The 27,624-nt window shown below is 37.5% G+C and overlaps 2 protein-coding genes and 1 long non-coding RNA gene across 3 annotated transcripts in view; 1 reads left to right on the top strand and 2 right to left on the bottom strand.

Moving 5' to 3' along the window:
- SEC23A (SEC23 homolog A, COPII component) overlaps positions 1 to 21,353 on the bottom strand; it is a 57,737-nt gene extending 36,384 nt beyond the window's left edge. The window contains exons 1-9 of the mRNA XM_019644680.1: positions 21,095 to 21,353; positions 16,315 to 16,556; positions 14,843 to 14,900; positions 14,551 to 14,637; positions 13,369 to 13,605; positions 7,595 to 7,674; positions 6,682 to 6,826; positions 4,433 to 4,591; positions 2,947 to 3,062 (exon numbers count right to left, since the gene is read on the bottom strand). Coding sequence (XP_019500225.1) covers positions 2,947 to 3,062; positions 4,433 to 4,591; positions 6,682 to 6,826; positions 7,595 to 7,674; positions 13,369 to 13,605; positions 14,551 to 14,637; positions 14,843 to 14,900; positions 16,315 to 16,535 — 1,103 coding nt within the window. The 5' untranslated portion in view covers positions 16,536 to 16,556; positions 21,095 to 21,353. The remainder of the gene's footprint in view (positions 1 to 2,946; positions 3,063 to 4,432; positions 4,592 to 6,681; positions 6,827 to 7,594; positions 7,675 to 13,368; positions 13,606 to 14,550; positions 14,638 to 14,842; positions 14,901 to 16,314; positions 16,557 to 21,094) is intronic.
- Positions 21,354 to 22,925: 1,572 nt separating this feature from the next.
- LOC109383884 (uncharacterized) lies at positions 22,926 to 24,931 on the bottom strand. Its single transcript, XR_002124311.1, has 3 exons — positions 24,701 to 24,931; positions 23,403 to 23,509; positions 22,926 to 23,026 (listed from the first exon to the last, which is right to left on the bottom strand). It is a non-coding gene; the product is annotated as an uncharacterized LOC109383884 (long non-coding RNA).
- Positions 24,932 to 27,269: 2,338 nt separating this feature from the next.
- The window catches only part of GEMIN2 (gem nuclear organelle associated protein 2), an 18,144-nt gene continuing 17,789 nt past the window's right edge, over positions 27,270 to 27,624 (top strand). Inside the window, exon 1 of the mRNA XM_019644671.1 lies at positions 27,270 to 27,622. Coding sequence (XP_019500216.1) covers positions 27,514 to 27,622 — 109 coding nt within the window. The 5' untranslated portion in view covers positions 27,270 to 27,513. The remainder of the gene's footprint in view (positions 27,623 to 27,624) is intronic.

The following is a 27,624-nucleotide window of genomic DNA, read 5'->3' as shown; positions in this document are numbered from 1 at the left end:
TTCCCCGATTCCCCAACACTGCTCCCCTCCTCCAATTCCCCAATAAAATCTTTAAAAAAACAAAAAACATTAAGTCAGATCACATCACTCTCTGCTGAAAACTTTCCAATGACTTCCCATCTTGCTCAAAGTAAAATCCAAATTCCTAACAATAGTCAGAAGACCCTCTCAATCTGTCCCCCTCACTTACCCCATTTTAGCTAGTTGGGCCTCCTTGCTGTCTCCCAAACACCCCAGGTTATGTATTCACCTTTGCATTTGCTATTCCCTGTTTGGAACACTCTTCACTCTTCCTTCATTATGCACATGGCTCACTCTCTCATTTCCTTAAGTCTTTGCTAAAATGCCACCTTAAATAAGGCCTTCCACTCTCACCCTATTTAGAATTGCAAATCCCTATCCTCATTTTCTGATTTATTTTTCTCCCTAACATTTATCACCATCTGACATACTATCTACTTTACTTGTTTCACCTGCTCTCACTAGAACTGTGCATCTAACATGTGGCTATTTAAATTTAAATATAAATTAATTAATATTAAGTAAAATTAAAAACTCAATTCCTCAGTCACACTCATCCCATCTCAGTGGGACAATGCAGGGAATATGTCCAATAAAAAATGACACTGAATGGTCCTGCACTAAGAAGGTAAGCTCCATGAGGGCAAATGTTTATGTTTAGTTCACTGTTGTATCTCCAGTACTTTGAACAGTTTGATATACAGGTGTTCATTAATATTTATTAGATGAGTGAATTAAATAAATACAACTAAGAAATGAGTTGACATACTAGCAAATCAAATCCGGTATTATATAAAAAGGGTTATTCAAAAGTTAGATTCATCCCAGGAATGCAAGGTTGGTTTTTAACATATAAAAATTCACTGTAATAAACCATATTAATAGAATAAAGGACAAACAGCATGTGATCATCTCAATAAATGTGGAAAACACATTTAACAAAATCTAACACCCTTTCATGAAAAAAAAACTCAACAAACTAAGAACAGGTAGAAAATTCTTCAACCTGGTAAAGGCATTTACGAAAACCTACAGCTAGCATCTTTCTTAATGGTGAAAGATGAAATGGTTTCCCACTAAGATCAAAAATATGGATATCTATATAGACAGAAAATAGATTAGTGATTGTCTAGGCTTGGGCGGGGAGGGGTGGGTGACAAAGGAAAAATGGGAAGTGACTACTAATGTGCGGAGTTTTTTTCCCAGGGTAATACAAATGTTCTAAAATAAATTATGGTGATATTTGCTCAACCTGTCAATATACTAACAAAACACATTACACTGTACATTTAAAATGGGTAAATTTTATTGTATGTGAATTATATCTCAAAAAACTGTTAAAACTTGTCTGTTCCCCCAATTCCCCAGCACTGTCCCCATCCCCCAATTCCCCAATAAAAATCTTTAAAAAAAAAAAAAAGCTGCTAGATGTCTCCAAGTAGAGACATGCCAAGTGGCAGGTATAAAATATCAAGGACTGGTGGAGACTTTGATGAACTGGAGAAAGCATATTCAAAATCAACATCTAAAAGCAAACAAAAAGTGTTCCCATCAAACAAGCCAATGCAACAAAAAACAGCCTGCCACCAGCCTTGAAACTAGTCAATGGAGAATAAAATGATGATGAGAAGCCATCCTGATAGAAATGTCCACCAGTCCAGAGTAAACGCATGTCTGAAGCTCAGGAGAGGGAGAAAGGCATGAGTTTTGATTTGTGAGTTAATGGATAAATGATAGAATCTCAAGATTGAGGATCATGGAGTTCAAGGACTCATCTATGTGGCAAAGATAGTTGAGGCTCTGGAAGAAGATGAGAACCAAGGGGTTAGGGCAGAAGGAGAACAGAAGCATCTCCACGGTGGGTCCTTAAGGGGCACCTGTTCCCTGGGGATGGGACAAGAAACAGGAGGCTGAGACGTGGATGGAGAAGTAGGTAGTGAACTGAGATAATACAGTGCCCTGAAAAATCTAAGAGGAAAAACATTCAGGAAAGGGGAAATAATCCTCAATATGAAATGTTCAGTATAAAATACTGTTCCCTTCTCAAAGACTCATTCATTTCAAATACCTTTCTCTCAACCGTGATAACTTCTGTGATAGCGGCCTACAATGTAAAGTAAAAAGAACCCCATCTGTTCCTAGATCTTTGCTGCCTTCCCCTTTGCCCCAAGGCACGTCCCCACACCTGCATCATAGCTAATAGGCAAAGTGCTATTTCCAAGCACCACGTTGCCCCATATGTGAGCAGATGTAGGTGACACAGTGTCTTAGTTCTATAAGATCTCTCAGAATCCCACCTGCTGTCCTCTTTGGTGACATCTGGAACTGCCCAGAGAAACCAGGTTTTCATGGGCATCGCTCACCTGTCTCTGGGAAGCTGGGAGGCGAGTAGTGAGAGTACAAAGTAAGCAGAAAAGCTTCCCCAGGTGCAGACATAGAGGGGAATCAAGAAAGGAGACAGAGTACCCTGAACATCCTTCTCAAAGCCATAAATCTAGAACTGAATTCATTTTATGGTTCCAACATCATCACTGGAGCCAAAATGATGCCTAAATCACCCAACTTGTATCCCAGATGACAATGTGCAAGGTTAGTGATTTTGCTTTAAAAATAAATAATTTTTCTCCCTGCTTCATTGAAAAGATGAAACAGTGAATACAAAAAAAAAAAAAAAGCTGCTAAAATAATATAACTATAGGATATCAGGATGAGCTTTTCAAACAGACCTGTGCCTTTATAACTATATTTTAGAAAAAATTTAAAGTGAGCTTCACTGAAAGGAGTATCAAAAATTGTTAACAGCTGTTGCCCTGGAGTGGGAAGGTGATGACTGGCTTTTTTCCTAAACTGTCATTACTGGTTTGTATCTGCAAACTGTCATTATTAGTTCATAAGTGCAAAACTTGTAAGAATTTAAATACATACCCAGTAAGGTTGGGGCAGCATTTCATCTCCAGGAGACCTGTCTGATCTAATGCGCATGCATAGATATCAATAACATGACCAGTCGTAGCAGCTCGATTAGCCAATGCTTCAAAATGCTACAAAAGATTTTTTTTATCAAATAAAATCAAAGTAATGTACAAACTTTATCATCCTATAAATCTTTTTTCCCATTAATAGATCAAAATGATCTAATACCAAAAGAATAATATATAATGATTTAAACGTGACTTGTTATAATTTGTTATATGTTTCAGAAAATGATACAATAACTTCTATAAGTCTGATACTTTCACATCCTTTTCTTTAAAAGCCATTCTTTCTAAAGATAGTGGTCCCCCCCTTATCCACAGGGGATACTATAAACTCCTAAAATATGCTAAACATGAAGAAAGGTATACTGAACCTCTTGCCCTTGGCACATAAATTTGGTAGAAGATTCATAACACAGAATTTTTTCTGGGCTAAATCCAACCCAAGTAACAAAAACAACAAAAATAGGCAATAACAAAAGCAGTAAGATAAACAAATATAAAAAAATTTTTGAAGCTCTAAGAAGAATTCCAAGCTCAAAGGGAAATTAAGTGTCAGGAAAAAAACACATCCATTAATAGTCACAAAAATTATGTTATTAATTACACTTTAAAACAGCGGTTCTCAACCTTCCTAATGCCGCGACCTCTTAATACAGTTCCTCATGTTGTGGTGACCCCCAACCATAAAATTATTTTCGTTGCTATTCTATAACTGTAATTTTGCTACTGTTATGAATCGTAATGTAAATATCTTTTTGTTTTCCGATGGTCTTAGGCGACCCCTGTGAAAGGGTCATTCTACCCCCAAAGGGGTCGCGACCCACAGGTTGAGAACCGCTGCTTTAAATAAATAAAATAATGACTTTCAAAAGGAAATACGAGATAATATAGCACAACTAAATTAAAATTATGAACTCCGGAGAATTTTTTAAAAGGGGGGACATTAACAAGGAAAACCAATACGAGAGTCAAAAATCAACATTAATGAAAATTTACTGTCACGAACAAATAAAATTAAAGTTACATAAACAGAAAACAGCTCACAAAAAAATGATGGGCCATTCAAGCTACAAAAAATATACATATCTAAAGTACAGCCTCGTGGAAATGAAAAATCAGAAAATGCAAGATATTTTTCCTTAATGGAAAAACATTCTTTAACGTGAATATTTAAAAAGGCACACAGGGTTTCCCTCAGGAGTAATCTTTAAAGAGATACCTGTTGGTGTCTACTATTAAGTTTTTAAACATTTAAAACCAGAAAAATCATAACTTAAATTATCAAGTAGGAAAAAGACTATTTCTCCAATTCTGAACAGCAGCTACAGTATGACTTCGCAATATCAGATTTCTTACTGTAAAATATTTGTATTCTTCCTCATTGATCAAATGCATTTTTCTATAAGGAAAAAAGACTTAAAAACCAAAATTACCTTGGTTCCCTTTTTAACATATTTGGCATTGTCTTTTTCAATGTCATGCCATGATCTTATAGGTGTCTTCAACTCATCTCCAACCACCATTCCAGGCCCCTGAGTGGCTGGACCGCCAATGAACATCATGATACGAGCACCAGTGTTGGGAAAAGTACACTATCAGAAAAAAGTAACTTGTCAAAGCGTTTAAAGGAAAACATATGGATGTACATTTCTGATAATGAATTCAGAGATACTCTTTCTAGAAAACAGGAAAGCATACATTTTCCAAGAAATAAAATAATCAAACATTTAAAATAAAATTTAAAAACAAGGTGTTCATTTGAATATCTTTCTTTTAAAATCCTCTTCTAAATAGTGCCTCCCAAATTTTAAAATAAAACCTGACAGACACCACTTTAACCAAGTGATCAAAGCTAACTAACATCAGCAGTAATAAAACAAAATGACATCATGGGCTCCCTAATGTGTTGCACTAAGCAGAACACAAATCAATTCTGTAATATTCCTGGAAAAGTACATAACTTACATGTACTAATTAGCAAAGATACAATATACCCAAATTTAGAGTCATGCTACAAAATAACTAGCCTATACTAGTAAAAAATAACAATGTCATGAAACACAGAAAAACTGAGAAACTAGTCCAGGTTAAAGGACATAAAGAGACATGACAACTTAATGTAATGCATAATCCAGGATTTTCTTCTGCTATAAATGGGTATTACTGGCGTAAATGGTGAAATCTGAATAAAGTTTACAGATTAGAAAATTGTATTACATCAATGTTAATTTCCTGATTTTGTTAACTGAACTGCAGTTATGCAAAAGATTTTTTTCTGTAATTAAGAAATACATAGTGAAGTATTTAGAAATGAAGGTATTCATGTTTGTAACTGACTTTCAAATTGTTTTTTAAAATTTATATATGTGTTAGGGAGCATTTCAGATACTGCTTCCTGGCAATAATCATCAGTTTTAGCTCAAACAAACTTATAAAAATTCTCAAAAGACAGTAATAAAATTTATACATATGTAATATATAAATATCTACAGCTCTACATAAATATCGAGACAGAGAAGGATAAAGAAAATGTAATAAAACATTAACATTTGAGGAATACATGTAGAAGTTCAATTAATCTTTGAACCATCCTCATAATTTTTCCATGTTTGGAACTAAGTAGAAAGTTAAAAGAATAATGATAGGAACAGATTATAACTCACTGTATAAAACGGGAAACCATGAATTCATAGTGATATTAATAAATAAATGAGTTGAAAGTTTGATGAGTAATGGAATATTTCAGGTTTCAAAAATCCTCACCATCTAGTGCTTATTAATTACAAAGTGGGTCGGGTAAAGAAGAGTAATTTTACAGTGGAGAACCTTGCAGGTACAACCTTAATGAGTGATCGAAGTGATCATCAGTAATGGGGCAAATGAGAATCATGTGCCACCTGACAGGATGCCACAAGAACACAGTATTACTTGTGATATATGCAAGACCTGAAGCTGATTGTGAGGATACATCAAGACAAACCTAAATCAAGAGACATTCAAAAAAATAACAGGCCTGAATCTTCCAGTGTCAAGGTTACGAAAGTGAAGGAAAGGCTGAAGAACTGTTCTAGAGTACAGGCCACTTAACAGACATAACTACTAACTGTATGCCTCTGAAACAAATCCTGTTAGTAAAAGAAATATTGGAATAATCTCCAAATTGAATGAGGTCTGAGAATTACATGGTAGTAATGTATCAGGGTTAATATTGTGATTTTAATAGTTGTACTGTGGTTATATAGGAGAAAATTCTGGTTTACAGTAAATACAACCAAAGTATTCAAGGGGTTGAGAACATCATGTCAGCAACTTAATCTCAAACAATTCAGAAGGGGGAAAAAAGTTATTTGCAACTCTTCTATAAATTTGATAGCATTTCAAATTTTAAAAAACATATTTTTCAACTTTCTTTTCTAATTATAAAGCTAAGATACGTGTAGTACAAAATTTCCAAATTCCACGTAAAAGTAAAATTCCCTTTATTCTACCATTGTTAACATTTGGGTGAGTATCCTTCCAGAAGCCTCTCTATGCACAAAAGGATATATTTCGGATCAAACTTTAAATAAAATCATGTACTTTTGCTCCAATGACCTGATTTTTTTCACTCAACATTATCTTGTACATATCATTCCATACACACATATACATTTACATTTCAAAACAAAGCTACTGTCACTACCTCAAGTAGTCCTACAGCTATGGAAAGTGCCACCCCAGAGGAACGCAAAGGTCTCTTTCCCTGTGGTACAGGCCACGGGTCTCGCTGCAGTTCTCCCAGAAGATCTGTGAGATTCATGTCTATCTTCTGTACTGGCTGCAAGAATCTACAAAACAAAATAACAAGCCATTTATTTGCAGGTCAGGGTTTAAGAAGCGAACTATTTTCTTAAAAATAAAGAAAAATAATTTGAATACACGGTGGATCAATGGTTCTCAAAACTACTGTGTAAGTCAGAATCAGTAGGAGGGCTTGTTTTAACAGATTGCTGGTTCCAGAGTGTCATCACTCCAGGAGGTCTGGGGTGGGGCCCTAGAACATGCATTTCAAATAAGTTCCCAGGTAATGGTGACACTACTGGTCCAGGAACCACACTTTGATATAAATCAATCAAACCAACTATTACTTCAGGAACTGCATCTTTATTTACCAGTATAGTAAGCTTTAAGGTTATTGAAATAATTATGAGAAGATACATCAACTCAATTTTAGTAATACTACCTCGTATTAGCGAGTTTAGGGGGAACAGCTACCTCTAAGGCTAAGACAGCAAAATGAAAAGTTTTTGAGGCCCTGTTATTGGCTGGCTGCCCTCAACCACAAAAATTAAGTTTTTCTGAACTTAAAAACAGGAAATCAGGAATATATCAAAACTAAAATAACTCCTTACATTATAATGATGAGAAACCAACCATTTCAGTGATACGATTCTGCCTCAACTCTTTAAAAAGTATACTAATGTAACCAATTTATATTCCTAAAAATATTTGACAATATAGTACGATTGAATGTCTATGTTCAAGTTAAGGGGATGGGATGCTTAAAATAGCTGCATGAATTGTCAAATTCTCTGCCATATTCAATTATTTATTACCTATTGGAAGGAGGCGGCTGCTGTACCTGAGGACCACGTGTTGCTTGAGTAACAGGTACTTTAGCGAGGCCCAGCATTTCCTGTAAAGAGATAATGTCTGTGATATCCATACAAAGACATTTCAACTATTTACCATCTGCAAGTTGCTGTGCTAGGCATTAGGAACACCAAAACAAAGAACACACAGTCTCCTTCCTCAGAAAGCAAAAGGTCCAGTGGGGAGGCTGTCATTCACACAATAAGAATACATACAGTGAAATAATCAAAAAAGACGAAAGTACAAGGTGCTATGTGAGCAAAGAGGGATACCAGCGCAGAAATATTTTATTTCTAATTAACAGACAAATTAACTTACTGTGTAACTTGAATGTCTACATTTCTTAACTTGTATTCATTCATCCCTTTCAGTAACAATATCACAAGTACCTGCTATGTGCCAGGTGTCTAATGGCAAAAATATATATATAGTTTCTGACCTTACAGGAATTAAAATCTGGTGAAAGAGACAGGGGTTCATAAAATATTTAAGTGAAATTTCAATTGTAATAAGTGTTATGTAGGAGGGGTACATGGCATTGTATTAAAGCGGAGTTATAAGGTATACATACTTTGTACCTCTATACTTGTGAATTTTTGGACTCAATACCTAGCCAAACTGCCAGGTTTGTTTTGAATTTTAGAAGTGTGAACTATTCCTCACTAACATATGAAAATAATGTTATTTTACTAAAGTTTGATTGAATCTAGAAATGCTCAGTCATGAACAGAGTAAAAGTATATAACAGAAAATCAGAACATCTACAGATCTGCAAAGAAAAAGTTATTGAACTAATCCTGCAGTATTTCCCATACTGCTAGCAGGCACAGCAACTTTGTACTGAAGACTTACTTATTATGTGCTAAACTCTTTACATACTATTTCCTCACAAAACAATAATGAAGTAGATTTCTTAATCCCCGTTTTACAAATGAAAACTGACACTCAGGAAGGCTAAGTAACTTGCCTAAAGTTACACAACTAGTAAATGACAAAGCAAGGTATTAATCCAGGTTTTGCTACAAAGCCCTACAATAATTTACACTATACTGAGTATTCTCACTCATATTATTTTATTTAGTAGTAATAATAACCTTGCAAAGTAGGTATAGTTTATACCTTTCCGTACAGGATGAGAAAACAAGCAGAGATCAACCAAAGATCACACAACTGGAAGAGTTTAGAATTTCAATCCAGGGTTATTTGGGGAGCAAAGACCAGACTCTTTTCAACCACATAGTTAGAGAGGGAAGATAACATTTTAATGGAGCAAAAAACTTTAGTCTGCAGGCATTCATTGCCTGTTTCAAACAGGCAGATGTTTTATGTGTTATATGTGTATTATATTATTTAGGTAAAATGTACTCTATAATCAGAACTAACGTGAAACCACTTTAATTGGGGAGGGGGGACATGATAGTTTGATCATTTTTTTAATTTATTAAATATATTGGGGTGACATTGGTTAATAAAATTATGTAAGTTTCTAGTATACATTTCTATAATACATCATCTATATATCACATTGTGTGCTAACCACCCAGAGCCAGTTCTTTCCATCACCACATGAGACCTGACAATTAAGTTAGCGAACTTGTTGCAACACTGTTGCTAACCTTTTTTTTTGGTATCAGAGGAATTATTCATTATGAATTCGTACCAACTGGACAGTTAACCAAGTTTACTACCTGGAAGTGCTGAAAAGGCTGCATGAAAAAGTTAGACAACCTGAACTTTCCACCACCAATTCATGGCTCTTGCATCACCACAATGCACCAGCTCACATGGCACTGTCTGTGAGGGAGTTTTTAGCCAGTAAACAAATAACTGTATTTGAACACCCCCCTACTCACCTGATCTGACCCCCAGTGACTTCTGTCTTTACCCAAAGATAAAGGAAATACTGAAAAGAAGACATTTGGATGACATTCAGGAAATCAAGGATAACATGACGACAGTTCTGTCGGCCATTCCAGAAAAAGAGTTCCAAAATTGCTTTGAAGGGTGGACTAGGCGCTGGCGTCGGTGCATAGCTTCCCAAGGGGAATAGTACTTTGAAGGTGGCCATAGTGATATTCAGCACTTTATCTAGGATGAGTTCATGAACTTAATTGTCCAACCGCATATACTTAACCTCCTCTCTTCCCTCTTCTACCGTCTCCCTGCCCCCCTTACCCTCTGGTAACCACTAAACTGTTTTTTGTGTCTATGAGTTTTTGTTTATCTTGTTCCTTTGTTGCATTCAATTTTATATCCCACATATGAGTGAAGTCATGTGATTCTCAACTTTTTCTGACTTAATTCGCTTAGCATGATAATCTCAAGATCCATCCATGTTGTCGCAAATGGCAGTATTTCATTTTTTCTTATGGCCAAGAAATATTGTATATATGCACCACATCTTTATCCAATCATCCATCAAAGGACACTTTGGTTGCTTCCACGTCTTGGCCACCATGAATAATGCTGCAATGAACATAGGGGTACATATATCTTCACAGATAAATGTTTTCAGCTTTTTTTTTTTTAAGATTTTATTGGGGAATTGGGGGAGGGGAACAGCGCTGGGGAATCGGGGGAAGGGGAACAGACAAGTTGCTGTTGTTTTGTTCTTCAGTCTAGTTGTGGAGGATGTTGCTTCACTGGCCCAAGCTGGCACCATCATTGTGCTCTTCCTGGGCGAGGCAGATCAGTCGCCAGCTTCTGGATGGCCGCTCAGAGCGGCTGCTGGCCACTCACGCTGGCTGCTGGCTACACACGGTAGCTTATGGCAGCTCACTGCAACAGGGGCTGCAGCCTACGCCATTGCCGGCAACCCACAGCAGTCCAGCTCCAGGTTGAGCTGTTGTTCAGCATCTTAGCTGTAGAGGGCAGTGTCACTGACCCTCATATGTGGGATCCGAACCGGGGCCCTCTGGCATCCCAAGCCAGTTCTTAACCAACACGCCACTCAGCCAGCCCTGTTTTCAGATTTTTGAGATACCCAGAAGAGGGGTTGCTGGGTCATATAATAATTCTATTCTTAATTTTTTTAGGAACCGCCATACTGTTTTCCATAGTGGGTATACCTATTTACATTCCCACCGGCAGGTATGAGGGTTCCTTTTTTCCAAAGCCTCTCCAATACTTGCATTACTAGTCTTGATAACAGCCATTCTCACAGGTATGAGGTGATCTCATTGTGGTTTTGATTTGCATTTCCCCAATAACTAGTAAAGTTGAGCATCTTTTCATATACCTGCTGGCCCTTTGTATGTCTTCTTGGGGGAAGTGTCTGTTTATGTCCTCTGCCCATTTTTAATTGGATTGTTTGTTTTTCTGTTGTTGAGTTGTATGAGTTCTTTATATATTTTGGGTATTATACCCTTATCAAACGTGTTATTTACAAATATCTTCACCCATTCAATGGTTGCCACTTTGTTTTATTGATGGTTTCTTTTGCTATTTAGTTTGCAGAAGCTTTTTAGTTTGATATAGTCCCATTTGTTTATTTCAGCTTTTACTTCCCTTGCCTTTGAGGTCAGATTCATAAAATCCTCTCTGAGCCCAAGGTCCAAAAGCTTAGCACCTATGCTTTCTTCTATGCAGTTTATTGTTTCAAGTCTTATGTTTAGGTCTTTGATCCATTTTGAGTTAATTTTGGAATATGGTGACAAATAGCCTAGTTTCATTCTTTTGCATGTGGCTTTCCAGTTTTCCCAGCACCATTTAATAAAGAGGTTTTCTTTTCTCCATTGTATGTTTTTGGCTCCTTTGTTGAAAATTATCTGCCCATATATATGTGGGTTTATTTCTGGGTTCTCAATTCTATTCCTTTGGTCCATGTGTCTGTTTTTCTGCCAATATCGTGCTGTTTTGATTACTGTCGCTTTGTAGTATAAATTGAAGTCAGGGAGTGTGATACCTCCAGTCTTGTTCTTTTTTCTTAGAATTGCTTTGGCTATTTGGGGTCTTTTGTGATCCCATGGAAATCTGATTTTTTCTGTTCTATTTCTTTAAAAAATGCCATTGGAGTTTTGATGGGGATTGCATTAAATCTGAATATTGCTTTAGGTAATATAGACATTTTAACTATGTTGATTCTTCCAATTCATGAACACAGACTATCTTTCCATTTGTGTCTTCTTCAATTTCTTTTAATAATGTCTTATAGTTTTCAGTGCATATGTCTTTCACATACTATGTTAAGTTTATTCCTAGATATTTTCTTTTTGTTGCAATTAGAAAGGAATTTTTTCTTTTTTTTATTTCTTTTTCTGAAGTTTCATTATTAGCATATAGCAATGCAATAGATTTTTGTACACTGATTTTGTATCCTGCAACTTTACTGTACTTGTTTATTGTTTCTAATAGTTTTTTGGTGGTGTCTTTAGAGTTTTCTACATAAAAAATAAATCACTTTAAATAAATTTACAATTTAAAAATAACAGTAGCAAACACTTAAAAGGCACAATCCATTTAATTCTCATGACCACCCTATAAATATATTTACTATTCTTACCTCCCTAGATGAAAAAACTAAGGCACAGAGAGGTTATACCTTGCCCTCTTTCTCTCCTGTCTCATGGAAATAGATGATCCTCCTCTCCAAAGTACTCAGCTTTCTGTGCTCCTATTAGGATTCCCTATCATGTCTTTGGAAACCTCACTGTCCTCATCTCACTCTTGCTTTCAAAAACCCTCGTTAGTGTCTTTCCCTTCTGTGCATAAACACATTCAAGTGTCCCTCCTAAACGAAACCTCTTTAACTCAGTTCTCTCTCAGATCTCCACACTATCACCTTCCTTATTTGCCTTCAACCACCACCCCTAGAAAGAACACTCTAATTTTCTCCACTTCCTCAAATCATATTTCCTTCTCATTCACTGTGCACTTCCCTCCTTATCCAAACCTGCAAATTCCTCCAGTTTTTCTATCTCCATTAACTGCAGCACCACTACCCCAGTGTGCCAAACTCCATATCAGAGTCTTCCTCAAAATCTTTTCTTTCTCAGTTTGGGCTACCTGGGTGCCTCCAAAGTCTGATTTCATGTCTGTCTACGTTATACCAGGCTTATCTACCATCTTTGATGTAATGGTTCTCAGTTGAGAGTTGTATGAGAACCACTTAGAAAGTTTTTCAAAATACTTACATGAGCAATCCTACCCTCCCAACCACCTCCCAATACAAGCACATGTTCACTCACTCTCTCATGGTCTATCAACATCTCTGGGCAGAAAAAAAGATTTTGGAAAATGTCCCCAGATGATCCTAGTATGCTACACATTAACTCCCATCTTGAAAAGTAAAGCTTCAATTTGCCCCAAAGATAAAAATGTACTAGTGTATGAAATATATATTTATACCCATAGTTCTTATATTAAAAATTCTGAAGCCTTAAAGTATCTCCCTTTGCCAAACATGAAGTGTTTAGTTAAGTAAGAAATCAAGAAACAAAAGCGAATTTTCTGTGGTTGCTTTCTCTGTCTTTACTATGACTCTTCTATAAGATTCAATCTCTAGTAAAATGCTTTCGCTTTCACCCTAAATTTTAAAGATACAATGAAAAGTGAAAGATCTTCAATCTGTATGATAATAATTTAAGGCAACTGAAAGAAAACTGATGCTAAATGTAAAGACTTTGTTACAATTTAATTAGTCAATTATAATGAAATATTTACTAAAAACTTATAACCAGAATACATATATACAGTGATGCTCACAGATAAATGGAAAGTACCATTTTTTGTTGTTTACCTGTAGTTGTTTGGCAGACAGATCTTTTGTTCCTCTGAAGACATAGCTTTTTGAAATGCCCTCACATCCAAGTTCATGAACCTGCACCATTCTCCCAAAAGTAATAAGTCCAACCAAAGCTGTAGGTGGTAAAAGACTTAATGACATCTGCATAGATTCTTTCAGGGCTTGTAAATCTTCATCTTCCATGCAAGTATCAACCACATACAGGAATATCAAAGGCATCTGAGGACCACGCTGTTAAAAAATGTTGCCATAAGAAAAAAAAAATGCTGTTTTAAGAGTATTAACACTTCAGCATAATATATAAGCATAATCAATAGAGGACTAATTAAAAATAATTTATGGTACATTCATACAATAGAATCCTAATAAAGCCATTTCAGAAACAAAACAGGTTATACATGCATGAAGAGTCTCATCCAAGACATATAATCAAGTGAAAAATTAAGTTTAAAAACATTATTTACGGCTACATAGAGGAGACATTCACTTTTGATTTTATTTAAGTGCATGAGATTTTATTTCTTATAAATGCATGAGGTTTGATTTCTTATTTCTTTTAAAATAAAAAATATATATTAACTACAAAGCTTAAAAACTGCGGTGAATTTATAAAATAATTGTTTAAGCCTGAATTGCACTGTAAGAAAACTAGAAACTAGCCAGGCCGGACAAATTACTGACTGGCTTACGTGAATCATATTCTGCTTTCTCTACAATATTTATAAAGGATATTATTATTTTCACTCTTAAATATAGAAACTACATAAAGCTAGCTGTTCAGAAAGAGAAAAAATTGATTTTCCTATCAAGGACCAACACAAGAATTATTTTATTAACTAGACATGGGAATATATCATCAGGTTCCAGTATTATATTAACTAAGTATTTGTAAACTGACCTTCTAACTACAAAGCATATTTTACTGTTTATTGATCTATTCAGTATAGACTCACACCATCTATCCAATATCCTGGCCACCCATCAAATAAGTACAACAGAGATATTACCTTGCTTAAAATGACCTTGAGAGGTTGAGGTCTTACCTTTGAAATGCTCCACCAATTCAATGTGAAAATCAAGAATGATGCCTTTTAAGTCATCTTAATTTAACAATTATTTTGGTATAAATTACTAGATATTTAAAATTTCCTTAAAGATTTATTTTTATGTTCTTACCAGAACTACATATTCAATGCTAGAAAACTGAGGTAAAAGTTCAGCAGGCTGATTCAGTTCAGATATACCAGCATAAGTAGGTGGAAACTACAGATAGGAAAAAAAGAAAAAAAAATAGCAAATTATTTGCCAGAAAGAATAATGAAATTTTAAACTAAAGATAAATATTTCCTGATCATTAAATTATTAAAAAATATTTTCATCATATAAAAAAAGATTTCATCTTTCTTTTTAAATATACATATTTAGACCAGTATTACAGCATTAACATCTGCAATGAGGGCTTTCTTACCTGATTCCTTTGATAACAAAAGTTGCAAGCCCAGAGTTTTGCTCGATAATCCACTTGACTGTTTTAAGAAAAGATATAATACTCATGTTTCAGTTCAATTTTACAATGATTCTAATCTCAATAAAATTTATTTCTAAAACATGAATCATTAACTTGATAGTCAAAGTGATCTTTAAAAGCCTGGCAGTTTTTAAATGTTGTCAATATCTAATCCATACTTTTAACATATACAAGTTTACCGAAATGAATATAACTTTTAATAAAATAGCAAATATCAATAAAATTAAGATAATCCTATTTTTTCTTTAAATGACTTAATAACTTCTACTTAGATATAGAAAACATTTATTCAATTCAAAAATATATTTATTGAATGCTTAATATGTAGCAGCTACTATTTTAGGCTCTGGTGACAGTAAACAAGACAGCAAAGGTCCCTGGTCTCATTGGGTATATATTCTAGAAGAGAAAGACAGATAATAGACAAGTAGATACATAAACACAGAAGGTACTTTTAGATGGTGATAATAAAGATTAAAGAAAGCAAAGCAGGAATGTGACAGTGTATTTGGGAGGGCTACTTTAAAGGAAGGCCTCCTTAAACAATTCAAATATATATGGCCTAAATGAAAAGAACTGTCATAGGAAAATCTGGGGGCAGAGCAATCCAGGCAGAATACAGTTACTGCACAAGTTCCAGGTAAGAATAAGATTTAGTATATTTAAAAATCAGAAAGAAGGTAAGGTATCATGTAGATGAGAATAAGGAAAACAGATGATAAAAGATAAAGGCAGAAATACATAGAGGCTAGATCACGTAGGGCTTTACAGGTCTTCATAAGGGGTTTGGATTTTTCATTCCAACTATGGTAAGAAACTATTGGAGGATTTTAATAATCTGATATCCATTTGAAAAACTTTAGCTTCTGGGTTGAGAACAGACTAGGGAAACCAGTTAAAAGATAATGAAACTGACCAGAAAAAAGATAGTGTATCTTGAAGTAGAGTGTGCTAACAGAGACGAGTATAAGAGACAGAATTAGTAATATTCTGGAGGTGGAATCAACCAGATTTGCTAGTGGGCTAGGTGGGGAAAGAGGGAGTAGAAAGAGGAATAAAAGAGGATTCCTGGGATTCTGTTTATGCAACAAGAAATCATAACATTTTTCAAACACCGTAACATTTTTCAATCATGACTTATCCAATGACATGAAATGGGTTGATACACAGCCAGCACCAGTACCTAGAGAATACTAATAGGATCTAATGGTTTATATAGGGATAGTTTTACATTTGGTCTCTTAACACCTCACTACTCCTAAAATATTATAGCTCTTTGGATTTGACTATCCTAATTTGAAAAAAATAACTACAAACAAAGACAAAGACATTTGTATATAAATGAGCAAGAAATAAACTACATTTTTAAATCATACTGTCACATTATAGTTTTTTCTATGTATTTTAATTACCATAAAGGATTCAAAACTGCACGGCAAGTGGTCCTACTACATAAAACAGGTTCATATTGAATAGGTGGTAAATCGGGTCTCTCCTTCAGTGGAGTAAACAGGGCTGCTACTGGAACAACCATTCTTGTAGCTTCTAGTCGGCTGGATGGCCAAACATTCCAACTAAATCGGACTCCATCTCGTTCTTCATTTTGTTGGATGAATTCCAAATAGGTTGTCATTGTAGAGCTTGCTTCTTATTTCTGTAACAAAATCAAAAGACATTTTCAAATTCTCTTAATAAAATTCAAAATAAGTATGTTTTCCCCACTTTCAGCAATATTAATCCACTAGAAATCATAACTAAATGAAAATACTTATCTCAGAAAAAAATTAGTAAGCAACAATAATCCCACTGATAACAAAATAATAAATGCCTCTACTGAACCCAATGATCACTAGGCCCAATAAGACGTAGTAAAAGTTACTACTGGAAGAGAGAGGTGCCGCTCTGGTTAGGGGCCAGTATCAAGCAACATCTCCAGCTTGTTACTCTCTAACTGCCTATCCAGGATGCCACCTTTCCTACCTAGGCAACAATTCTATCTCCTACTCTCCAACTGCAACAGTGGTTAGTGATGGAAAGAAACTGTAAAAATTAAAGATCTGAGAGGATAATTTCAAGTGCTATGTGGCTGGCAAAAGATTTGTGAGAGAGATGGAGGACATCAAGGACTGAAGAATTATGAAGGTACAGGGCCAAAAGAGCCAACATGGATGCTGAAGTTGCTAAGAACAACGATGGGATGAGGAACTGATTCTCAAATACAAGTGAGGAAAGGAAAAGCATAATTTGGTAAAAGTATATTAGATATTATAATAATAATACTAATTTTAGAAAAATTTTCAGATAGATTTTGATAATACAAATTACAGAAAGTGAAGCTTAACAAATCTAAGTATCCTAAGCAGCTCAGAACCTTTTCTTCTTTAAAAGAAATAAGATGCCAATTATACCTCAATTAATAATAAAATAAAAACACTATTCTTATCAGAATCTGAGAGACAAACAGAGAATCTTATGCTAAGCAACAGCGACCATGGATTTTCCAAAGGTTGATAAAGAATAAAGAGAAATCTTAAGATAACTAAATTTGTTACTGTGAAGATAAATAAAGGAGACACGTTTGAGAAGGGTGGTATGAGCTTTCAAGAAAAAGTGGCTGTTGAAAGACAAGGAAATCAGAAGATGCCAACCTCAGTTCTAACACAGGGAACCTACAGGAGAAACAACCTTCTCTGGGAGAGAAATCCAGTTTTCAGAAACAGCTTCCACGCTACAGATGTGAATATAAATTCTATGACTATGCAATCCCTCTCATTATTTCTACAGAAAATAAAGCAAATGAAGTTTTCTGTTCATTACTTAATTAAATCTATAATTTAAGATGCATCTAAAATGCATCACCAAAAAGCATTAAAGTATCCATTAAAATATACCAGACCAATCAGGTTGTTCATTGGAACCACAAAACACAAACATATGTTTTGAGTGATTATTTTCTCAACTCTCCAAGAAATTTTCTCAATTTTTCAAATACATTTGGTATTTGTCATACATTTTCTCAAAAATTGGTCAGTATAGGGCCAGCCAAGTGGCACATTGGTTGGGAGTTGGCTTGGGACGCCAGGTCTGAGCAGTAGGGCCCCAGTTCGGATTCCACATGAGGGCCAGTGACGCTGCACCCTCTACAGCTAAGATGGTGAACAACAGCTCGACCTGGAGCTGGACTGCCATGAGTTGCCGGTGACAGCATAGGCTGCAGTGGGGCTGGCCAGCAGCAGGCATGCACTTTCATGAGCTACCATGAGCCACCGTGTGGAGCCGTCCAATGGCCTGCGAGCGACTGCCTCACCCGGGAAGAGCACAATGATAATACCAACATGGGCCAGTGAAGCCACATCCTCCACAACTAGACTGAAGAACAAAAGGGCAGCAACTTATCTGTTTCCCTTCCCTGATTCCCCAGCACTCTTCCCCTCCCCCAATTTCCCAATAAAGTCTTTTAAAAAATTTGATAAGTGAGGCTGTCACCTGGAAAAAAATTGACAGTATTTGTTGCCAGTGCTAAATTTTGAGCTTTCAAGCAAACGTTAAAATTTTTGAAAACTTGTATCCATTACCATGAGCTTTACAGCTTCCTAATAAGTAAAGATTTTTCTGTTGATCAGTGGTGATATATGATTTTTTTTAAATATTGTATAATGAAACATGTCATTATTTGAGAGATACACATTCTTCAGTGAAGCAATATCTCCCAAATGATCATTTCATGATATTACAAAGTCATGCATGGGGTAAATGATCCATACAAAGTGCAATAGGTTTTAATGCAACAGAAAATTTCACTTTAAGGTATCACATGCCATACTGCAATTAACCCTTGATTTCTTAATTAAAACTGTTCAGGTTTTGGTGTAATATCAAAGAAGATTATGCACAATTATCTAAAAAAGCTATTAAAATAGCCCTCCCTTTTCCAGCTACATATCTATGCAAGCCAGGTTTCCTTCATATAATTTAACCAAAACAACATATCACAATAGATTGAATGCAGAAGTAGATATGAAATCCACCTATCTTCCAATAAGCTAGGTTTCATGTATGGTGTTCGTTTGTTTGTTTGTTTGTTTTGAATCCTCAACAATGTTTAAAGGGGTCCTGAGAGCCACTGCCTTTAGGACATTAGGGCTTAATTCAATCAGGGAGCCTAGTACAGCAAGACTCTATGAGATTTAGCATGAAGACATTTACACACAGGCAATAGCCAGGTTTAAATTTCTACGACAGATAACAATGCTGGATTGTAATTCCACTCCTTCAGGACAAACTAAATACCACCTGAGTGATATTTGAGCACAATTCCCTTCCTCTTCCTCACTATGTCTCTGTTCTAAGGTCATATTTGCTCACTAAATCACATCTATTTTATTTCTTACATTCTCACTTTCCAGCAGTATTTTGTAAAACATCCCATCTATGTATTTCTTCTTAACTGGTCCAATTATATAGTCATGCAATTGCTCAGTTCTAAAATCACTAATTTTGGGGCAGGCCAAGTGGCTCAGTTGGTTAAGAGCTCGCTCAAGAGTTTGAGCTCTGAGCAACAGCGGTTTGATGCCCGGCCCAAGCTGAGCTGCCGCTGAACTGCCAACAGGTGGCAGGATGGCTCAGCTAAAAAAAATTAAATAAATAAAAATAAATAAATAAATAATAAAATAAAATAAAATCACTAATTTTAGTACAAAATTTGCCAGGGTTGGTTCCATATCCAACAATGATATATCTGAAATAAAGTCGTTTTTACAAACTAGCTTTTTATAAAATGCCATTATTTGATAAGCACTCTCTCCCCTATTGTTTGCATAAAAGCATAAACCCAAGTGAATATGACACAAACACTATATTAGCATGCAGACTTAACATACTAGTCATTATATATTTTTTTAAAGTCGTGCAAGAGACCATTCTAAACAAATGTATCATTTTTCAGCACAATTTATAATCAGTGGTAGTTTAAATAATGTCTCATGGTACAACTAAAAGCAAAACAAAGCAGTATATGACTTTAACCTAGTTTATGAAATATACAAGCCCACAGTACTTTAAACGGCTTTATCTATGATAGTTTTCAATATTCCCATTTTAGTCCTTTTATAGATACCTAAAGTGAAAAATAAGTAAAACTGAGTTCCTCCCAATCAGATGTATTTGTTAACAATTAAATGTATCTCCTACTTTTTTTCAGTTGTAAAATCCTCAGTGAAGTGTCAACTACTTCTGATGACTAGCGTTGTATTAGACAAATAGCTTAACCTCTCTGATCCTCAATTTCTCATCAATAAGATGAGGGGTATGGGCTAGAAAACTACAAGACCCTTTTCTAACTCTAAAAGTCTATGAGTCAATTAAAAATGATTGGGCTTCCAAAATATTAAGACTACCAGAGAACAGCAAGAAGAAAACTTGCTTGTATTTATATTTAAATCTAAAACGTTTTTTACCAAGTTAATTTGGCAAGTTATCCCCAGCTTTAAGGAGTGGGGGTTGAGGAAGTTCAAGTGGAAACGCTAATTCGACACTCTAGTGGTTAGATGCAGGTTTACTATGACTTTTCCTTTCCCACCAAAACGGGGAAACACTAAGGCCGAATGGAAGCAGAACAGGTAAGATTGGTCCTATCTGAAAGCTTAACTCTTATTTGTAATCAAGGCCCAAGGCATAAGCTTTACTTGACTTTTCTCCTTTTCCCCTTTAACTCCCAAGGCCGAAGTACGGGTGGCCAAATCACCTCGGTTCAAAGTCTAGGGCATTTCAGATCTGGCAAGGAATGAACCAAGAAATCCAAGTGCCCAGAAGCGGCGAAGAGCTGGGATGGGGAAAGCAGAGAGCCCGGAGGCCTGGGTGGGATGCTGGGCGAGATGCTCCAAGCCCGTTTCTCCCTCAACTCCCCACCCTGATCCAGGGGAGCTGGGTGAAAGGCCCCGGGAGAAAGAAGCGGAGGGTGGTGGGTAAGAGGGTGACAGATTCAGGGCTCAAGGTTGCCCCGCCGGGTGCGGGGGCGCTCCGCCTGACCCAAGGCACCGAGAGGGCAAAGCCGGCACCACCCTTGAGACCCCCGCCCGCCCAGCCTCCCGCCAGCCAGCCAGCCAGCCGGCCGCCGCACAGCCGTCCCTCCCCCGATTCCCTCTGAGGCCCCCAGAGAAGCCGAGAGAAGGTAGTCCTGAAGTCGGTCCTTACCACAGTATCCCCCTACGAGACCCGCGCCTGTCGCAGACTCGGCCTTGCAAAATCAGTCCTATTCGCCGAGCTAGAGCAGCCGTGGCAGTGCAATCAAGGCCGGCGCCGCCCCGCCTCCGGCCTCAGAGCACAACTCCGCGGGGTCAACATGGCTGGTGCCGCCTCTGCCACGTCAAGGGGGCGGGGCGTGAGGAGAAAGGGGCGGGGACGAAGCGGAGGGGCGGCGCGACCCGGCCAGGAAACTGAACGGGAAGGTGAGGACGCCGGCGGAATCGACCTGTGGGTGGGGACATGGAGAGAGGAATGGTAGGGGCGGTAACCAAGCTGGAGGTGCAGAGCCACTGGGCCTGGAAATTGAAGGGCGCGGTGCGGAAGCCGACGAATCGGGCCCGGGGGCGGGGACGAGAAGGAGGGAGGAGAGGGGAAGGGGCAGGGACGCAGCTGGAGGGGCGGGGCGACGAAGACAAACCCGACGGAGGAACGTGGGTGGGGCGTGAGAGCTGGGCGGAGTTGGAGCTCGACAGTGAGTCTGCGCAGTTGCGCGCCTCTCACTTCTCCCCCAAGCCACGACGGATCCCGCTCTCCGCGGGCCCCAGGAAGAATAGAATTTTCGTGGCCACTCAGACTCTTCTGCTCGTCAAGAGAAAAGGAGATATCCTCTAGGACATTCTCTCCTCTAAAGCCCTGATTGATTCCTAACTACAAAGCATATCTCCCCTTAAAAAATAAAGTGAGAAGTTATTTCTTTCACTTAGTGCGACAGATGTTTACTGAACATCTAATGTGTGCCAGGCACTGTTGCAATGCTAGTGATACGACGTTAAGCAAAACAGGCCAACATTCTGGGCCTGTAAGAATTTACATACTATTGGTGTATTCCTAGTCAGTTTATCTCTTTCCTTCTACAATGCCTTGGTCACCCCTACACACACACACACACACACACACACACACACACACACACACACACACCAATCTTTGGCTGATTAATCTTTTAAGCAATTTTTCCAAGAAAATTGCTGAGCAAAATGGGACAGAAACAGATTGGCAAGACATTTGATCTTGGCGGCCTCAGACCAACCCCATCCTTCAGGGAGGGATTGTTCACGGAATTAATTCCCGATATGCCAATAGCTGGAATCTTGGAAAGCTTAGCCCTAGAAGCATTTTACAAAATAGGAGAAATGATCAAATCCTTGTTTTTCAAAGCTTATATTCATGAAAAATAAAATACGCACCAAACATTTTTCTTTCTATAATGTGTATGCTAACGTTGTTTTGTAACGTAGAAGAGGATGAGTTTGCTTGTCAAAATTTTTAATACAAACCTGAAGAGGAACTGGGAATCAAAAGCCAAAATTTATAGAGGCAAATAAGTAGACTCAGGGGCTACCTTAATGAGGATTTTTGACTGAAAGCACAGCAAGTAAATTGCTGTGAATCCAAGAAGTACGGTAAATAGACACAGATGAGAGGATCCTCAAGGATCCTGGAATTCAGTGAGGATAAACCAAAACATATAGCACCTTCGGAAATTTTGTTCATTTCATGGTCCCCATTATGGCATCTTTTTCATCCAGCTCGGTTAAGACTAAGAAGTCATAATAGCTTTGTTTTCAGGTGAATAAAGGCTTTCATTCCCTATTACAGTGAAATAAATGTTAGGATGGGTAACAAATTCATTTATATCTGTCTTTATGTACTTTGAGGTGAATGAGTTTCAGAGTTAAACCCTTAGATGTATCCAGGATCCACTGTACCCACCTTTATTTTTCTGGGCTTTTTTATTTTTTTGCTTTTTTTTTTTGTAGTTCCATTTGTAAGAATTGATATTTCATGACTTTTATTCTTTCTTAGATGTTTTCCAAAGAACAAACAGAAAATCCATAGAATTTTGTTGAAGACAGGACAGCCGTCTTCTTTGCTTGCTCCCTAATTGTAAAACATTTATATTTTTAGTTTTATAAATGACCAATCCAAATAATTTTTAATTTCTAGGTTATCTATTTCCTTCCCATCATTTTTGTATATACAACTTCCACTAGCATTTGTCCACTTCAGAATCATATCAAGTAAAATTATCCAGATAAACATACAGGATGAAAATACTGTAATATGTGCCCTTAACAAAACAAGATTGTCACAGTTTCTTCATCTGAAAATGAAAATAGCAATAGTACCTACCACTTAGGATAACAATATATTGTAATGATTAAATGAGAAATCTATATAAAACATTTAGCCCTGAGAAAGAGAAAAGGAGCCTCTGAGAACCTAAAACTGGCCAGGCTCTCTCAACTGGGCCTACCTGTTGTTAGGAGCTGTCCTGGCATTCACAGTCAAGTCACGCTGTTTTCCTATTGAATGTAAACCATTTCACAGCACACCAACATCAGACAAGGCCACTCAGTGATGCTGAAGGATAAAGACAAAAACAAGACCACTCAGTAATCATGTCTGAACTCAGATAAAATCAGAAAGATTGTCCAAACCACAGAATAACCATACACCTCCCTAACATGGCTAATCTGAGAGACTGCTGCTTCTTTACCAATTAATACCACTAGTTTCCTTCTTTCTTGTACCTTCTATATAAAAATTATTAAGATACTTAATGAGAATTTGTCAAGTGCTCAGAGTCAGATGAGCTGGATGGAAAGCTGGACTGCCAGGTGTCAGATAAGGCAATTAAAGCAACAATGAGCCAAAATGGAAGAAATGGTGAAGCCTCTTGTTGAGATTGCATAAGCAAGAGTCTAAACCTGGTGAAAGTGCCTACTCCTCCTGTTCCATCACCCACATGAAATGGTACACTGGTTGAGGTTCAAGTGGGCGGACACAAATGTGGAGGTCTGGAGATTTCTCACTGCTAAAGAAGCCCCAAACAAAAAGCTCCCGCAGATTTATAGAATGGGGATAGAGAGGTGTTAGGAATGGAAAAGTACTGGGAACTGAGTCAGTCTGGAAAAGTTTCCAGATAAGGAGACCTCCAAATGGAGACACCTTGGCTAGATATGCAGCTATGCATAAGAGCATGGGGAGTCAGGGGGCCTGAGTCCTTGACTGCAACTCCCTTCAGAGTGCTGGGTGCACCAAGTCTGGTGTGGTGGGGAGGGCAGTTTTCCTGTGAAGCCTGCCAGGTAAAGCCTTTGTAATTGCTTATGGTCAGGCCTGAAAAATCACACATAGGTTTTTAACCAGGAGACTTACTGCTCAGAATTATCCCCATTTCCTGACAGCAAAGCTCCACTGTCCCCAAATCACCAAACAAAGCCCAAATCCTATAATAAATAAGTTAGTTCTAACACCCTCTTACTGAGACACCTCCCAGTTTCAGTAATCATGTGACTACAGGAGTGTTCTGGTGGTAAGAGGATGCTCTATAAGTATTAACTATACACAGCCACATTTCTCAGAACACTGTCCAGCAACATCCATCCCCTACTTTCTATGCATCAAGCATATTGACCTTTTTCCAATTTTTCCAAACTACCTACTTCCTCCAGCAATAAGGCCTTGCACAAACTTTTCCCTCTACCTGCTGATACTAAATATACAAATGGACAATGGCCAGACCATAAATATAAAACTAGAACTCCGACTCACAGTCTGCAGCAACCATCTTAGGAAACCAAACTATTGTTCTCCAGTAACTAGCCTGGGAAGCCAGCCTTCTACAAGATGAACTTGTAGGTAGGCAGACTGGTATCTCCAGCAACAATCCAAGAGGCCAAACAATAATCCCTGTGATAATTGTCCCAAAATAGCCAGGACTTGATTAATAATTGACAGATGTCCTAATTTTTTCCCCCTGCTTCCAATTTAGGATCAATGAAAGAAAACCAAACATTCACCCCTAACCAATTTCATAGGCTGTCCCACTTCTAGGTAGGAGTTCAGAATATGCCACCCCAAAATATGCCACTTTGACGTAGTAATTATTTTGAGTTAAAGGTACTTGGAAAACAACAGATGCAAGAAGGGTGCTCTGATCTTTCTTTTTTTTTCCCTGAAAGCAGGAGATAAAACAAGTGAAAGGTGCACCCCTCTATACCAGAGGAGGGAAAACATTCTTACCATCAGAAATGTAACTGGAAATCTTTGAAAACCGCACCAGAAGTAGTTCAGAATCTTAGGAGTGCTTCCTAGGGAGAGCTTAGATGAAATAGCTATTGTTTTAGTTCAGCTTTCCAAAAATTAAGGTTTCTTTTCAGAATAACTTCATCAACCAAATACAGCTACTCTTCAGCTGTCCCATATCTTACTGAAACTATCAAAAACACTTAATGCAATTTCCAACTTATAACCATATTAAAATTTGTTCCAAAACTCATTACTAATTCTTTTAAGTCAGATTAGTTTTGAAGTAGCAGAAAGCAATCCTTATATATTTTTAATTTACTTTCCTCTCTCCTGAATGAATTCATGCTTGTGTTTAAAATTTTAGAATCATTTCAGAATCATTCATGTACTTTATTACTCACTTCTTTTGGGAAATAATTTATTATTATTTCCCAGAACAACCTTTGTTCATTCTGCTATTCCTCTCCTTTCTTCCTTCATTCATTTGTTGTTCTGCCATGTACCTAACAGTCCTATACATGGAGTCCAGTGTTAAGCATTGTTCCACTGGTGATTGGTCTACTTGGTAATTACCTGTTCTTTATTTCCAGAAAAATGGGGGTGGAGGGGTGGGGAATTGCTAATAAGTTAGAAAAGTATTTATAAGAAAACCCAGGGCCGGCCGAGTGCTGCGTTGGTTAAGAGCTGGCTTGGGACGCCAGAGGGCCCCGGTTCGGATCCCACACATGAGGACCAGTGACACTGCCCTCCACAGCTAAGATGCTGAACAACAGCTCAACCTAGAGCTGGGCTGCTGTGAGTCGCCGGCTAAGGCGTAGGCTGCAGCCCCTGCTGCAGTGGGGTGCCATGGGCTATTGTGTGTAGCCAGCAGCCGCAGTGAGTGGCCATCCAGAAGCCGGCGACTGATCTGCCTTGCCTGGGAAGAGCGCAATGATGGTTCCAACTTGGGCCAGTGAAGCAACGTCCTCCACAACTAGACTGAAGAACAGAAGGACAGCAACTTGTCTGTTCCCCTTCCCCCAAATCCCCAGCGCTGTTCCCATTCCCCAATTCCCCAATAAAAATCTTTAAAAAAAAAGAAAACCCAGAAATAAAGGCACTGCTTATTTTCTCTAATTTGTTCTTGATTATTACCAAAAAGTTTGGGGATGGGAGTATTTCTCCATATTCCTTCCCTCTAAGTCTATTTCTTCTAAAATCAGCAACATTTTTATCCAAGTAACTTCTAGTTTGACTGCTGTGAGGCAGTGTCTTTCCATGTCTCCCAATTGTTTAGTAACCATTCATACACACTAATTCTTTAGTTTTTAACCTAAGGACTGTCCTCACTTTATCTTCAATTAAGTAAGTTACATTCTGGTTTCTAAATCAATTGCTAAAGGCAGTGCTTAAAAAAAAAAGCTTTAATCATAAATATAAACGTTAGAAATAAGTCAATTGTATTCACTCATAGCTTGTGCAGAAAGATTGAGATATAATGCTTTCATTGTTTTTTGCAATTTGTGACCCAGCTAAAGTTAAACCATTTCTGCTTTGTTTGCTCACGTGTAAAATGGGAGACAACAGTACTCCTCACAAGATTGGCCCTAAGATTAATAATGGTGATTTCCGGGTTTTGGCATTAGCTTTTATCTTTTGCACTACTTATATTTAAGCAAAGAGATCTTCCTGAGAAAAAGAAGAAAAAGCAAGGACTACTCTAAGAGTAATATTCATTTCAGATAAATATAAAGTGATCTTTGAAATAGCCAAGCACAAGAAATTCCTCTGGAAAATTAGTTTTTTTGTTCATTCGGCGTCAGATAAATCTGGGTTGGAATTGGCTCTTCCCCTTTGGGAGAAAGTCACAGTTGCAGTACTTAACCCTCTTTTGTTCGATTTCCTCCCTTACAAAACCGGTATAAAACCACCTATTTCATAAGGTTGTAAAATCAAATGAGGAAATGTATGTGACCTGTCTACCAGGATTTAAGAATTCAGAGATCAACAAATGATAATTACTCATATTGCTCATTAATTCAAAAAACACTTAAGAATCCCTCGCTACTAGGGATGCGTAAAAGTTAGTAAGGTCTGTCTTTACCCTACCTAGCCTTAGAAGAAAGAACAGAGGGGAGCAGAGGGAACACGCAGAAACGCCTCAGAACCATTCCTGCGAGGAACTAAATTCGCAGTCTTCCTTACACCACCGGAGCCTTAACCTTGAGACAATCAGCAGGGTTGCTCATGCGCAATTACACCCCATAAGCCTTGCCGCTTGCTCAACTCTGCGCCGAAGGTGCCTACTTGTGCGCCTGCGCTGTGACCTAAACGTGCGACTGACTGGATTGGAAACTATGGCGTGGTTATCGGCGGAGTCTGCAGTGGAAGAGTTGATGCCCCGGCTGTTGCCAGTGGATCCCTGCGACTTGACAGAAAGTTTTGATCCCTCCGCACCCCCGAGGACG

This window comes from Hipposideros armiger, unplaced genomic scaffold, assembly GCF_001890085.2.
Source record: "Hipposideros armiger isolate ML-2016 unplaced genomic scaffold, ASM189008v1 scaffold_90, whole genome shotgun sequence".
In the NCBI taxonomy this organism is placed as follows: domain Eukaryota; kingdom Metazoa; phylum Chordata; class Mammalia; order Chiroptera; family Hipposideridae; genus Hipposideros; species Hipposideros armiger.
This window is presented reverse-complemented; position numbering and strand designations above follow the sequence as displayed.